At 37.8% G+C, this 16552-nt stretch overlaps 1 protein-coding gene across 1 annotated transcript in view; it reads right to left on the minus strand.

The window, feature by feature from the left end:
* Nucleotides 1-1101: 1101 nt before the first annotated feature.
* The window catches only part of LOC135466166 (cysteine--tRNA ligase, cytoplasmic-like), a 160032-nt gene continuing 144581 nt past the window's right edge, over nucleotides 1102-16552 (minus strand). The window contains exons 7-21 of the mRNA XM_064743543.1: nucleotides 14534-14675; nucleotides 14171-14259; nucleotides 13072-13193; nucleotides 12250-12362; nucleotides 11029-11157; nucleotides 9776-10009; nucleotides 9173-9273; nucleotides 8375-8415; nucleotides 7720-7868; nucleotides 7159-7224; nucleotides 6629-6710; nucleotides 5843-5991; nucleotides 4882-4941; nucleotides 4403-4486; nucleotides 1102-3379 (exon numbers count right to left, since the gene is read on the minus strand). Of these exons, the coding sequence (XP_064599613.1) occupies nucleotides 3221-3379; nucleotides 4403-4486; nucleotides 4882-4941; nucleotides 5843-5991; nucleotides 6629-6710; nucleotides 7159-7224; nucleotides 7720-7868; nucleotides 8375-8415; nucleotides 9173-9273; nucleotides 9776-10009; nucleotides 11029-11157; nucleotides 12250-12362; nucleotides 13072-13193; nucleotides 14171-14259; nucleotides 14534-14675 (1720 nt within the window). The 3' untranslated portion in view covers nucleotides 1102-3220. The remainder of the gene's footprint in view (nucleotides 3380-4402; nucleotides 4487-4881; nucleotides 4942-5842; nucleotides 5992-6628; nucleotides 6711-7158; nucleotides 7225-7719; nucleotides 7869-8374; nucleotides 8416-9172; nucleotides 9274-9775; nucleotides 10010-11028; nucleotides 11158-12249; nucleotides 12363-13071; nucleotides 13194-14170; nucleotides 14260-14533; nucleotides 14676-16552) is intronic.

Genomic DNA, 16552 nt, shown 5'->3' on the forward strand with positions numbered 1-16552 from the left:
TGGTACATAATGCATTGTTTTAGTTGAGACACTAAATCTGACTCTGATCTGATTGGTGTTTTACGCTGTACTCAATGATATTCCACTTAAACGACGGCGGCCAGCGTTATGGATCTTCCCACGCACGGCCGGAGAGGACACTATATCTGTACAGCGGCGAAATCAGGCACAGCGCGCAATTCAACATATATGCGATGTACAGCCCATGGCCTTCCGGTTTGGGCAGCTTAGAAGGCTGGTGAGTACTTTCCACTTGAACTGCTAGTTTCAGACTAGTGAAGTACGACACCTAGAACAACCATTGTTCTCTTGACGAATTCTGAGCCAATGCCAAGGATTGGATGGGTATGTCTAGGTCGGCGGTCAACTCTAAAATGCTGAACACATTTATGGCGTGTGTATTTTACACTCATGAGCATATCTTTGGCACGGGCCTGTGCCATGCTTTTTAAAAAAAAATTTCGCATCTTTTTTACGATAGGTTTTATTCTTAATAAATATTTCTGACAATGAACTGTTTCACTGCCAGTCTGGTGGCGTGTTTTTCTTACAAACCAGCGCAGAATTTTCTATCTACGGCAACTTTGTATAATAAAGTCAACAAAGAATGCTCAGGGCAGAAGTCAGCACATGTACAACAATCTATTCCTCTTGGACAGCTCCCCACTCGAGGCTGCCACAAAGTCAGAAAAGCAAAAATACAGACCTGATATGGCATACGACTATGAAATCTGTTTTGCTTATTTATTAATTTTATTGGTGATTAATGCCGTGCTCAAGAATATTTCACTTATACTACAGCAGCCAGCATTATGGCAGAGCCCGTGTGGAACCCACAATCATCACCTTGTCGCTCGCAGACTTTTCTACCTACGACTGAAGAGGAAGCTAGAATGAGTTAAACTTGAACTCAGACTCAGTTTGAGAGGCTCGTGGGTCTTTGTGCTGCGCTAACACATTAACCACTACGCCACAAAATCTTTTTTTGCTAATTAACATCTAATAGTTTTTATGTGACTAGTCTGATTTAAGCATGTAACCCATGCTGATGACAGGCCCTGCGCATATGAGGTTGAACGTTGGCCTTTGCTGATTTCTTAGCGGACTTAAGTAAGAAGGTATGCAAATAGCAGTGGTTTGCTTTGGTGTATGTCCTTTTCCACGACCTGCAATTCCGATCATCATCATTTAAACCTAGTTTATATGTTGTTAAATACAGCAAACTACTGCAATGAGGTAAAGAACGCCACAGCTCTGTCAATATCCAAATTGCAAATGAGTCTGAGAAAAAACGTCAGGCTTTATTGATGACAAAAACAATGTTTACAGGAAGCATATTGTACAATAATACTGTACATACATTATATCTTGCCCACAACGAAGGGCTGTTACATTCTGGTGAGAATTTAAATTGTCACAAGCTTCTTTGTGTGTTATTATTTAGCCATTGATGACAGGGTAGAAGTAGTATCTCCAACACAAATACCCTCTGCTGTTTGATGTATGCATACATGCATAATACCACGTGAGTTAAGCCACTTACCAATCTCAAAACAAAGCCATGAAATGTTGAAAAGTTCATTGTAAAGTGGCAATTGCATCTTTGATCTGTAGTTTGATATCTGATATGCATATCTTACTGCAGGTCCACTTTGTTGCATCCACCGTGTAAAACTAAAGTCATGGTTAAGAAAGAAATTCCGCTAGAGGGCAATTTCTTCAAACACATGCGATATCAGTTGTTTTTGTTTTAGTTCACTTTTCCATAAAACCCTTCAACATAATATGCATGTACAAACATTGGCTATCAATCAGAAAGACCTGCAGTTTGACTCTCAAAGACAGAACTAAGTGCATTTGCCAATTCTTGACTACATCCAATACGTAAAACCTAGGCGTTGGTCTAATTCCAATAATTTATCTCTAAACAAAAATGACTGAATATGCTGGTGTAATATATCCATTGTCGATGGAAAACTCATGGCCCCTGATTTCATTCTTCATGACAACATCAATACGAAAGTTAAGTATCCACACAACAAATGATTACAACAGTCATGAAAGTGACAATCAAGGCAGTCTGGCATGGGTTTTGAGACAAAATCATGACACCTATATTGCACTAAAACCATAAATCTATATCAGAAGGTGAGTTATCTTATAATATTGGTTGACTCTCTAGATCTAGAGTTTTGACAGTAATGTAAAAGACACAAATCAGAGGGCAAAGTGGGAAATTCTTCTTTACTCCTGCCCACCCCCCCAACATGCCAACACCTCCCCTATGCTTCAAGCAAAAACTAACAGATTGCTTGAGTTTTCATTCTGTGCTGTTAACTTCCTAAAAATTCTGATCTCTAAGAATGTCTTCATTGTGGCTATTCTACTTTTTAAAAAAAAAATCAAAACAATATTTCAATAGCTATTTTTATTCATAAACTCCTTGCTTTTGGAGATCTAGAAAATATTAATTACAACCTAAGATGTTACAGTTTAGCTGATGGGACAGCCAAGACAGCCTGAGACCCCGAGAATGCTAATAAATACAATTATATTAGATTCTCTTTGTACGCTGCTTATGAGTTAACAAAATACTCAAGGGCAGTGTAGCTGATGGAAGAGCCAAGATAGCCTAAGACCCTAATCTGGATTATGCTAGAATGTTAAAAAAAACAATCAGATTCTCTTTCTTTGAGTTTACAAAATACTCAAGAACAATTGACTTTCATCAGAATACAAGCTGTGGCTCTGACAAAGAACTTCAAAATCATGACTTGATTGATTTACTGGCTAACGTAACAAGACATACGTTAACTCCGCTAAAATAAAATGTTTCTCATAATGTTATCACATATCAGAAGAGAGACAGGCAGCAGAACTGTTCTGATGAACGTAACAGGATTTTGATAGATTTTAGTCTGGTTTGAACTAAAAATGGGTCAACTGCTTTGCAGATACAAAAACTTTATTAATTCCAGGCAATGGTTGCCTGATTATAGGTGTACTTCCATCCCACAGGTGAGAAAGAGAGACAGGTATACATGTACCTCAACAACAACTCTGCAAGCAGCACACTGATGTAGCTCAAGAAACAACTACATTTGACAACCACATTTACAACTGAAAACAGTTTTGATACAATGCAATAAATTAAGAAATTCTTTATTTCACATTATTTTGTAGAGTTAGTTTAAAAGTTGATAATTATGGCCCCTCATCATCATTGACCGCCCTTGGCCCCGGAATCACTGCCCCCGTCATGGGCGGAGCTGTTCATGTACTCCTTGTACTTCTTCTCCTGGGCCTCGTACAGTTTGACCAGTTTCTTTAGCTGGGACTTGCTCAGCTCCTTTCCCGTGGCATCATGGGTAGGCAGGCCCTGTGGGGAAACATGAGAACGATATCAATCTGGTCTACATGACCCACGGGGTCACAAGTTCACTACAAAGAGAAATTCATAAAGCTTCTTCCTGTCTTAAATAAAGCAATTCAAAGCTATAAACTCTTTTGTTCTCTCTTGTGGCGTGTTACACTTTTTGAAGCAAATGTGCTGCAGGATTCTGGTACAAAACAATGTTTTTCTACACAATTCTGGGGCTCTTTCTACAGTTAGTCAGGGTAATTACCATTCTAGTTCAAACGTTGCATAAGAAAGGAGTTTGTAAGGTACTTGGCATGGTGCAATAGATTCTCCCAGGCCATACCAAGGTTTCTCAACCCATAAACATATGATAATCACTGTAGAGAAGGAATATTCTTGAATAAGGCATAAATCAAAGATCAAATCATTCAAATCTGGCTAAGAGAAACTCCACTATATATATATCTGTTGTCCCAGTCACGAATTTCTACCAATATAACGAAAGCCTTTATACACATGTATATTTGACCAAACAAATGGTTCACTCTGCATGCAGGACTCAAGATAAGGATACTTCATACTGCCTACATATTAAAGCAGTGAAGGTTACGGATCAAATCATCCAACTGTCTGGCCACAATCACATGAAAATGTTCTTCAGCATTCAGACATGTCCCTATCCCACGGAATATATGCCAAGAAGCCTTATGCATGCTGTGGAAACCAAGACGACAACGAGAATTCCTCACTTTCACCATAATCATTTTTCAGCACTACATGTGTTGAATTGTAACCTTTTTAATGAATCGTTCTGATACACAGAATGTTCAATGAACACTCGATCAGGGGAGGTTTTGATCAAAGATGTTAAACAGCACCTGCATGGATCGAGATTTGTAAAAAACTAACTTTGGACAAGACTATAGCAGACCTTGAAGGTGAACAAACTCAACTCACACAGATCAACACGACAAACTTTCAAACATAACAGTGAAAAGAAAAAAAAAACCCATTCTGACAGAAATTTTTGCATAAAAATACCTTGTCATCAAACTGTGAATACTTGTTTGTTTCATGTTTAAACATTTCTGATGGTGGCAGTCTCTTCTGAGCTTCCTTAGCTGCCTGGAATGTAACACAGAAATATGGAGACATAAGAAGATGAATAATTCATACATAGTGGAAAGAACCTTCAACAGCAGACTTCAGGTAGACACAAATTCACCATACTTAACCAAGGTATCATGGTGTTCTGTATGACTTGCTTAACAGATTTACATAAGTATGGGCCATGTAATACTTAGTAAGACTTATTCAACAGACTTCAATGCTTGAATTCAACAGATTTTACTGACTATTTTAACTTGGTTTTCACCAACATTATTTAATTGTGACTTCTAAGGTTACTACATGTACGTAAATGTCCAAGTGTCAATGTCACATTCAGAAACTTTGGACATATATATATATATGCCTTTCCAATTCCAAACATAGTGAAATATTTAGAAAAAATGACTTACCTTCTCAGCTTCCTGCGCCTGTTTTTTCTTCTCCTTCTCAAGCCGCTTTTGTTCCTCAACCTGCAAAATACATGGTATTTGTTTCTTTATCATTGCCAAAAATACCACCGTGTATTCATTACAGTTTATTAAAGCAGACATACACAATGTACTGATGAGTCGTGCACTTATCTGTTCGCATTGCTCGATGTTTCAGATTTAATGGCTGGCAGTGCTCTACTTTTTCTGCGTGTAGATTTCCAGAGTAAATATGGTATTGATGGTTTTTCGAGTTTGATGCTTCAGTTTTTCAGTAAATGTATATATTAGAAACACAATATATATGGAACGTTAACAAGAAGTAAGTGTGACACACACATCCATTAGGTTTAACAGCTTTGTGTGAGCAACACCCAGCCGTACATGCCAGCAACCTGTAGATGGTCGTGGGTTACCCCCCTGTTTCTTCCCACCATAACACTGGCTGCCATTGTGTAAGTGAAATATTCTTGAATACAGCACAAAACCTAAATCTAATAAATAAATCAATAAATAAATAAATAAATAAATAAGAGCAACACTGTGAAATTGTCACTTGCTATTTTCAGCTGGTTGTTTTAGAAATCAGAAATCTGATCTACACAGCGCCAGCTTACACTGGATGCACCTGTATTTCAAATCTCCATTTATATAACAGCCTGTATAAATTTGGAAATGCGTGTTCACATCTGGAAACTGGGTATTTCCAGTTAGTTGCTACAGAAGCCAGAAATTTTTCATTACTGCTCCATTTTAAATATGAATACAGTTGTATGTCTGTATAACCAAACATATATCCTTATCTCAAGCTGTATGACTTTGATACTGTGATATGATATTGCGATCACATTGTTAGGATAAACATGCATGGTGATGAGATAATCTGTTCACAACAATATGGCCATGGGATAACAAGGAGGACACTACCACATTCCTAACTGACCTTCAGTTTCTCTTCCCTTTCCTTCATAAGAGTTTCCCGGTCAACCAGCTTGATGACGGACTGCTGACCCTCCTGGTCCTCAAGACGCACCCCCAGATTGGGCAGGGTGCTGTCACGGACCTCATCACACAGCTTCAAGATCCCTACCGCTGGTAAAAAAAAACAAAAAAAAACACCACAGACTATATATAATATCTCCCAGGTACAATGCAAGGTAAACAAATCCAGTCATGGACCTCACCGCAAAGCTTTAGGGTGCCCACTGCTGCCAAACAGAACACTGTCAGGACTTAAAGACGCGTAAATAACCTAATTCAAACAAATTATGTCCCCAACAAATTACACGAAAATTATGCATGGATGATGCTGTCTTCTTTTACTTAATCTGAAGGAGCACAAAATCAATATGCATGCAAATCTTTTTTATACAGAAATCAGAAAGTATTTGAAAACAGCTACGGTACAGGAAACAAACCATTCAGAATCGCAGAAATCGTTAAATATACAAAACTGTTACTCACATGCAGGTGATTTTAATACAGATTTTACCAGACAGTAAACAATATTGACATACAGACAGACAGACAGACAGAGGGAACCAAATTAATATTCCTTGCTTTAGCTGGTGTGTGGGATAAAAAACTGTACACATGACAGAAGTCACTTCCTTTAAAAGTGGCACATGTTTTTATTCTCGGAATTTCAACACAATACACCATGTCAATGTAAACAGTTTTTCAATGTTCTTTCATTCAAATTACTGAAAGCATAGAAATTCAAGTCAACCTTTCTGATTTCTTGCCTCTTGTCGCACTTCTTCCCGGAACTTTGCAAAGGCATTCAAGTATGGCATAACAGTCTCCTCAACCTGTGACCATAGTAAAACAGACAAATTAAACGCACAATATCGTAAATATATACCAGAAATATTATACACAACAGTCAAGTTTAGATATACATACCCCTTCAACTATGTCCATTTATACAAGACTGTATTACATTATATTCTACATCAGGGCCTTCATGGCTGATGGGGTTGGACCCAGGAGCCTTTCACCAATGTGCGGTCGCTATCAGTCCAAGTCTAGCTCCTCCTCTCTGGCTATGTGGAGGAAGGTCTGCAGCAACCTGCGGATGGCTGTGGATTTCCCTCACTCGGTTTTCCCCTACCCCAATACTGGCCACAGTTGTACAAGTGAAATATTTCTGAGTACAGCATAAAACATCAATCAAATCAATAAATAAATACCTAATTTTCTACAAATTACTCTGCTGATATTCTTTTATAGCTGTCATAAGTGAATGGTGAATCTTACATTGACAGACTCCATTCCACCCAATGGGAAGCCCACTTTCTCCTCTTCACTGATTGCCCCAAACATCTGCAACAAATAAACATATGGCAATTAAAAGAAAGTTTCATCCTTAAAAATTGTGGATACATAGTGTTCACAAGAAAGATATGTGAATTTAAAATTAAAAGCAATTGACAAATACATAAATATCATCGACTTAAAACTATCAACTCCAAAGCCAGTCGTTTGTAAGTGCACATTCATTTTACAATGGACAGTTTTACCCAGACCATTATACATATGCTCCAGAACTATTTATTGAATATAAACCATCTCAAATCAGATGGGCAATTTAAAAGATATAAACACACCTTACACCTTTCAATTACACTTGTTTTGATATATAGGGTCATTTTATACTTAAGAATAACTGAATATTACAATCTTTCAAAATCTGAAATATGTTACATGTAACTGATTTTCTGAGCACATATAGGTAGCCTACAACTGTATTACCATATTGCTGTAAGTTTTATTTACATGTACATATATGAATAAATTCATTATCCTTTCCTTACTCACCCTCATGAGGTTGGTGATATAAGCAGCGATGTTTTTCAGTAGCATGCGGTTTGGTGTTGTCTTCGCTGCCCTATGCTCACCGATGTAGATATTTGCACTGCTCACCAACTCACGGATATTCTCCAGAGCTCCGCGAGTATCCACAGAATCTATACCACAAAGCATGAAATGACGTTTTCATAACCGATTTAAGTTATGAGAATGTTTTCCCACCTACAGTAATTTGGGACAAAGCTGTGTAGTTTATAGTTGGCTATAAAGTGAGTTAGATCAATGGTCAGTAAGAGTTGGGTCTAAGTTGCCATTTGGCTGAAAAGGTAAATGTACCACCTTCATGATCAATTTAAAAGGTGGTTTTGCGTGTTTGCTTTTTTACCTTGGAGCTTAATGTGCCTTTTAACGTTATTTTGTTCATATATCCCTACAGTGCCTCCCATTGTGGCTCACTGCCATCTTCCAGTCAGAATGTACTGATCTCAGACAACTGGTGTCTGGGATGTCAAATTCTTAGACTTAATTCAGTATCTCTTACCTATGAGATACATATTAACCAACACAGACCAGTCAAATGACAGATTCCTAGGGAGAAACAAGTACTTATGAAGAACAATATAACCTTCAGTTGATCACACAGAAAACTGCCTAAAAGACTTACCACAGAGACATTCATGGACGCCTTGGCATTTCTCCAGAAACCTAAACAGAGGTAACTGGTGTAATTATTATATGCATACATTCCAAAGAATACATAAATTACATTTCTAATCATGTTTGCAATATTTCCAATAAATATTTCCCTTTACACACCAGAATCTGCCAATTCTAGCCTATGGACACGGATAATAAAAGGCACAACTATTCACTGCAGAACTTCTACTGTGGCAAGATTATTAACTCGGAGAACACAATCCATGATTGCAGCCCTCTACAGGGCATTGGAGACAGACAAAAAAACCTGTGATTTCATCTCTTTCTTTTTCTCTCAGCTTTATAGCTATTGTGGAATGCTCTGCATTACATATTTAGGAAATGCTTGGATTAATGGACACATGCAATAATAAACAGAAGAATGGACTAGGAACTGGCAATGGCAATCATAAATTGCATCAGTTTTCAGAACCTTCTTGGTGGTGATCCGAGTCACTAAAACAAAACTTTACCACCATGTATCAGTCATTTTAAAGTTAAAGAAACAGTTGCATATGCTGTAGGCCCACATAGCTGTGTACTAGTGTAACTGAGATAGAACACTGCTTTTAATAACATAAGTATGATAAAATGTAATGATCCACTATCTACTCAGCACTATATGAGCTGTTACCATTTTTTCTAATAAAATATGCACAATTTGTAATGGTAAGAATATGGACAAAGGTCAGTTGCAAAGTGAGTCTCTAAACCAGCCTCATACTCAGGGGATGAACACTGTCAAATATCTGATGTAATAACTCACACTGAATTGAGATTTTTTTCCACTTCATTCCATTTCTCAAATGCAGCTATTCCATGACTGGGTGTGTTCCTCAAGATGTCCTTCACTACCAAAAAAAATTCCTGGAAGAACAACAACACAAGCCAGTTAAAGAATTCTTCAGCTAAATACACTAGTTATTGAGAGTGATCTCCCCTTGTCCACAACTCTTGGTCCAATCCATTCCCTCTCAACGTGAGCTTGTGCAAGAGTTAGCAAAATTCTGACATCACTCTGTCAGATTACTATTCCATGGCACACTCTTATGGTGCACTCAAATTAATATATTTTTTGACGACCAATCCCTTGAATGCTAGATGCATTGCATAAGTGAAATATTCATGAGTACTGCGAAAAACATCAATGAAATAAATAAATCAATAACTTGATCAATGAGGTTAAATTTTCAAATCCAGTCTCTCAATGTTTTGTCTGCTACTTTAAGATAAGATTTGTGAGGTACAAAAATCAGTGGTTAACATACAGCACTCTGATTTTGTCATTTCTCAGCATGGCAATAAATACCAATCAAATGAACACGAATAAACAAAACATAAATAAATATCTAAATACAAGTGCACTCACATTCACATGCTTTTCAAACTGTAGAGACACTTCCATAGTGTTATCACTATAGTCAAGAGTGTCCTTCCAGGAATGAAGCAGGAATGCGATTCTCAGCTGACGAGCTGTGTGCCTCTTCAAAGCATCTTTGATTGTGATGAAGTTCTTAAGGGATTTAGACATTTTGCACCCTTCAATGGTCAGATGCCCAGCGTGGAGGAAGTACCGCACCCAGTGATCGTTACCATAGTATGCCTGAAGAAATATTAGAAAACATATCATGTCTAAGGATTGTTGGTTTGCTTTGTGAAGGATTGCATTTCTACTTGCAGCAGACCAGTCTCAGTGTGGACATATTTACAATGCTGCCGCCTCACTACAGTGCTATGCTAAACACACCAAAAATGAGCTCAAACCAGTCACAGTGCACAGACATTGGCCAGACCAGCACTTGTTTTACCCTGTACATGAGGCAACAAAACAGGAAGCAACCAAATTACAAGCACCAAAACAAGTCCTAAAATATTATGCCTAACCCAAGTTAGACATGAACTCAAGCAAGGAAACTACATGTATTAAAGCGTAGCACTAAATGTTTAATGATTGAGCATTTATACCTTGATGGCACTGGTTAGGTCACAGACTCATTACAAGGAAAATGGTCACAGCATTTCCTTTCCTGATATATGGATGTATTTGTAAACATTTGTGCATTTACATGTATACTGGCTACAATGTATCAATATAAATACACTATAGATCTGCAAAAACAGAAACACAATTTATATGTAAAAATTGTGATACATGTTTTCATTGTTTGGTGAAAGATTTAAACAGTAGAAGGCGCTGCAAGAGTGATAACCTCTGCCACAGCTAAATGTTGAAATTTCGCACCTACAGAGAAAGGGACAATGAGAACTGCTCTTTTTGTCCCGTATGTTTATTAAGAATTGCTTAAAAAATTCAATGGATTGATCCATTGGTCAAACTGTGCATTAAATTTCATCCAAATCCCTGCTTAACTTCTGACAAACAGACAAATGGGGTTTTACTTCATACCTAACAATTTTTCAGTCATATGACGACGACGAGTGTACATACTTGTACACTGTGTATTCTTGTGGCAGGACGAGTTCATGCTGCTGAACCAGCTATGTTTATCTGCTCGAACCTCTCACAACCAAGCACCAAGCGAGGCAGCAAGTACCCTTTTTATAGTCTTTGGTATGATGCATACCACAGTGCACAACCAACAAATTTCAAACATTTATTACCTCAGACTGGGCGAGTTCGTTGTCATGGTGAGGAAACTTGAGGTCAAATCCCCCTGTATGGATGTCCATGGAAGCCCCAACTATACTGCTGGCCATGACAGAGCATTCAATGTGCCAGCCTGGGCGACCCTGAGAAGTGAGAAACACATGTCAAGGACAATGGCACAGGTATACAAACATACTTCATCAACCGTGATGAAATGGTAAGAGTAAACAAATACACTTCATCAACCGTGATGAAATGGCAAGAGTAAACCACTAGCACAGGTATACAAACATACTTCATCAACCGTGATGAAATGGCAAGAGTAAACAAATATACTTCATCAACCGTGATGAAATGGCAAGAGTAAACCACTAGCACAGGTATACAAACATACTTCATCAACCGTGATGAAATGGCAAGAGTAAACCACTAGCACAGGTATACAAACATACTTCATCAACCGTGATGAAATGGCAAGAGTAAACCACTAGCACAGGTATACAAACATACTTCATCAACCATGATGAAATGGTAAGAGTAAACCACTAGCACAGGTATAAAAACATACTTCATCAACCGTGATGAAATGGCAAGAGTAAACCACTAGCACAGGTATACAAACATACTTTATCAACCGTGATGAAATGGCAAGAGTAAACAAATATACTTCACCAACGGTGATGAAATGGCAAGAGTAAACCACTAGCACAGGTATACAAACATACTTCATCAACCGTGATGAAATGGTAAGAGTAAACAAACATACTCCATCAACCGTGATGAAATGGCAAGAGTAAACCACTAGCAACAACACATGAAAAGCATATAAAAACCATAATCATTTTTTCACTGCTGATCTTCTCTAAATCTTTCATTCCTGAGAAACAAAACACATAATTATTATAACAATATGTTGTAATTTCAACAGAAAAGAAGAGTTTAAAACTTACACTATTTTGGACTGTGGAACTTGAGTATCTTATTACAAAATTTGCAGACACTTAAAGTGTTTGGTATTTCTTTTTTGCACACACAAAATTTCCCCTCAATGTAAGATATGTACAATGCATATATACACTTTGAAATTTGAAACTACCTTTATTTTTATCTATGACTCAAATGATATATAGTGAAAATATCTATTATTTTGGTTTCAATTTTAATGTATGAATCACATTTATGAACCAAGTATTTCTGCGGCTGGTTTGGGAGACAAAGCTAATACTGATATCCACCTTTCCCCAGGGTGAGTCCCAAAATGGCTCCCCCGGTTTAGAGGCTTTCCACAGGGCAAAGTCATTAGGGCTACGCTTCTCACTAAGTCTGTCCTCTGAGATGCTCAGATCACCTGTATAAAAAATACATGTACCTCCACTGAGCCATGGTCTTTGTGCAACATTGCGTTAATATAAATTTATAGGACAAAACAGCAGCTGGCTGAAACATATTTCAATCCAAAGCAGGATACTCAAGCTTTCTAAAAAGTATCATACTTTATCATTTTAATGAAATTTCACTGATTAACATGTGGAAAAAAACCCTGACAATACTGCACAAATGGCTGGAGTGAGGCGAAGCAGCCATGTTGAGAATTTCATTAGACTGCACAACCTAAGCTGTGACGTAGCCTTTACCCATTCACTCCATGAAGTGACATATGATAACACCTAAGTTATGTATTAGACAACATTTTGAAATCGCTAACAATCATTTAGTTACGTGTAGCCGATGGGCTATTTCACAAAGTGTTGTGGGGCAGGTCTGTATTATTTATGGAGCACAAACCGTGTAATATTACGTACTTACGCTGTGTTAAGATCAAGTTTCACTCAACTTTTACTCGGTTAAAAAAAAACATGAAAAAAACATTTACTCTGGTTTGAGATACTTTGAATGGTCGTCTTTCAGTGGACATATACATTGGCCAGGTGCTGTTTTTCACTTTCAGAGTGAGAAATTTCAAATTCTGGTCATGCCTTTCCTTATAGGTCCTTTCAATGTGAGCTATGTTATCTTTAGTAAACCCAGGCTTCTCCCAAAGCTAACAAACCTCTCACCTTCCCCCTCATGAAGAGCTTTGCTGTCTCCAAATGCCTCGGGCACCAGTTTAGCATAATGGTGGTTGTCAGATTTGCTAAATGCCAATGTGTCAAAATACACAGACCCATTTGACTCGTATCTGAAAATGGTAATTAGAATACAAAAAGAAAATTTCTAGTCAGCCTCAGTATAATTATTACTGTTCTGTTATCATGTTTATTTCAGACATTGTAGTTCATGTACAAAGAAGCTATATAAAAAAGATGAAATGTTCTTAAAAGTGACTGTCGTCAAAGTAACGTAAACTGTACACAAATACGTCTGACCACAAGTGTATCACTCAAAATTTTTGAGTATGGCATTAACTACAATTAACTGATCAATTATTTGGATTGGATGTATGTATGCATATTTGGAGTTTTTTATAACAAGTTTTTTTTAATCATATGATGACGAGGAGTCATTAGTTGTGAGTAAATATGTCATGTTTTCTTGTGGCAGGTCATCCATGCCGCCAAACTGCTGCCACCACTCAAAAATGAAGGTTATTAGTCATGCAAATTTTACAGTTAATTATCTTTAATCCAACTTGATGTAATTTTCACAGGGCTAAATGGCACGACAATTACATTATCAGGACACAGATCCCCATTAGAACTTCCATTTTTCCGGAGGGACGAATGTATTTCTGTGTATTTTAGGGTGTAGAGTTTTTTCTTGCTGCCAGCCAGTTGATTTTGGTGTACAGGTGTGTTTGGTATCAAAATGATGGAAACTGTCTAAGCTTTGGGCAGGTAAGAGTTTTTATTGATGAAAGTTTGAAATTCTGGGCAAGGAGATGGGTGGTGACGAGGCTGCGAGTGACGTCCCCTTGGCGTTGCTAGGCACCCCTCCCAGCTGCCGGCATAGAAAGGTCCAGATTTTGACGGTCAACCTACGTCAAGATTTTTATGGCTTCTTTCTCACAGGCTGGGCCAGGTATGCACCAAAGCTTATTGGCCACGGAATGTTTGAGGCTGAGCTACAGGGCTAAACGTTAACATTGTCGCTTACAGAAAACTAATGGGGGTCTGTGGCCATCACAAGCATTGATCACCGCATGCAGCTGGTACTTACGCAAATTTGTTGCTGATGATTTTCTGCACATAATCAATGATTTCTGGCATGTACTCACTGACCCTGGTGAGTGCATCAGCAGGAAGCACCTGAAGTGTACAAAAATATCAATCACTTATCAAAGTTTATCACAAGTGTTCAACTGTGCAAAGAAATATGAGAGTGTTTTTTTAAACTGATTATGGCATGAAGTGAGTTATCTCCCCTAAGAACAACTTCACCAAACCAAGTCTGCACAAGATCTCCACTACTGTAGCCACAAACAGCGTTAGAACATAAAATTTAGCAGACAGTTCATTCAGATCTTCTGCAAAATAGAATCTTTTACATTCACACATCTTTATATATTCGAACTTAACTTACATTTAAGGCTTCCATGTCTTTATGAAATTCTTCCTCAAAATGTCGAGGCAGGGCAGCAAATATGGAATTATCTGTAACCTCTGACCCATGTTTGGCATCCAGCCAATCAGCAAGTAGGTCTTTTTGAATCTTCAATAAGATTCTGAAACAGTATAGTAGAAGACATTGAGAAAAAGAAAGCCAAAGATTCAAATTAAGAACCTACGTAGTCCTACTATTATTGGCTTAAAAACAGTGGACATGTTCCTAGTAATCTATAAGAAAATTGCATGCTATTTTAAAGTCAGTAAGAACCAGAAAGTGTCTGTAGGTAATCCAGTGTGGTGCCACTAGCCTGCCAGTGTGACTATAGAGTGATTGTAGGTCATTGAAACCATGCTTCATTTAGCTGGCTACCTTATCCATAAGTCATAGCACCATTTCTACACCCTACATCAAGTGATCAGTACGAATATTGCACATCAGTATGAAAACAGTACATTATTTTATAGCCATTATGAACCTAAGGCAATTGGTACAGTAACAGGTAGGATAGAAGTTCCTCTCTACACAAACCAGTGATGTATATGTGGCATGATTGTAAGAGCCCAGGGGAAACCCACGACCATCTGGCAGACCTTCCAGACGTATGACCAAGCTTATCCATAGGCCATAGCAATATGTCTATACGCTCAGCTGATAAAGGCAAAATGAAGAGTAGTGGAAACATCTGATATCTAATGTATTTGGGCATAAATTGTTCAGGTGAACAGTTTTTCTTGTCTTCCTTTCCGCAAGCTGATGCATACATCTTGGGTCATACGTCCCTCCCTAGGTTGGGTGATCTTACCGTCTTAGCCTGTTGCAACTCTGCAGGGTCACTGGCCTTCACTGCTGCCTCCAGCCTGTGTACAGCACCCTCTACCTTCTTGTAGATCCTCTCATACATGGCTTTCTTGTCAGGGTCAGTCTCTGCCAATAGCTTCTCTCTAAATGGCTGTAACACAACCAGAAATATAAGAGTTCATACAAAATGGAAATCCACAATGTTTTCATTACAAGCATTGTAGAGCAGATCAGTCAAAACATGATACATCTAAAATTCCGTTAATTTTAGTGACCTGATTGAAAAATAAGGCTTTTGCCTTTTTTTACTGAATAAATGAATAATGTAGATTTAAACTGTAATTCCAGTATGAATTTGTTTATAGGATTTGTTTATGGGTACAGTGAATATTTTCCAAACACTCTTTTACTGCAAATTCTCAACAGTGAATGCTGGATTACCCAAACACGCGCAACAGCAAACAGCTTACCTTAGCTGCCTCTTTGTATCCTCTAACACCTGTTTCAATGACAGTTCTTTCTCTTTGTATTTCTCCAGTAAATAATTTTGACGAGCTCGTCTTATAATCTAAAATTGGGAATAGACCAATGAGGAATGAATGTTATCTCACGTATGTGTATAAGACATATACTCATGAGAATTACAACGGCCACATAGTGGATAGGGTCCCCCACCCCATCACCCCTCATGCATGTTTCCTCCCACTGTAAAGCAGGCCACTGCCATATATGTGAAATGCATGTATTCTTGAGGATTAAAACAAAATCAAATAAATAAATATATAAATGGCCATACATTCTACACTCTTTATTTTATAATACCTCTATTATGTTTTTATACACAATGATATGCATGTTTCCAGGTACGTACATGTAGTTCAATCAAGTCATAAAACAAAACAGATTTCAACCCTGAACATGCATGTATATCAATGAATATGCATGGATATCAATGAAAATGCATGGATATCAAGGAACATGCTCGAATATCAATAACAAATATCTTCTATGTGTAAATTTCTCTACTTACAGACAGTAATGCTCGGACCAGATCTGATACTATTCCATTTTATTGAATTCAGCACAACAAAATGAATTATAGCTCTTGTCAGCTGTCCGAAGATTATATATAAACGCTTGTCCATTACGTTTTTTTGGATGATGGTTCCAGGTCGTCCCAGCCATAGAATTGAC

The sequence above is a fragment of the Liolophura sinensis genome, chromosome 6 (assembly GCF_032854445.1).
Source record: "Liolophura sinensis isolate JHLJ2023 chromosome 6, CUHK_Ljap_v2, whole genome shotgun sequence".
NCBI classification, from domain to species: domain Eukaryota; kingdom Metazoa; phylum Mollusca; class Polyplacophora; order Chitonida; family Chitonidae; genus Liolophura; species Liolophura sinensis.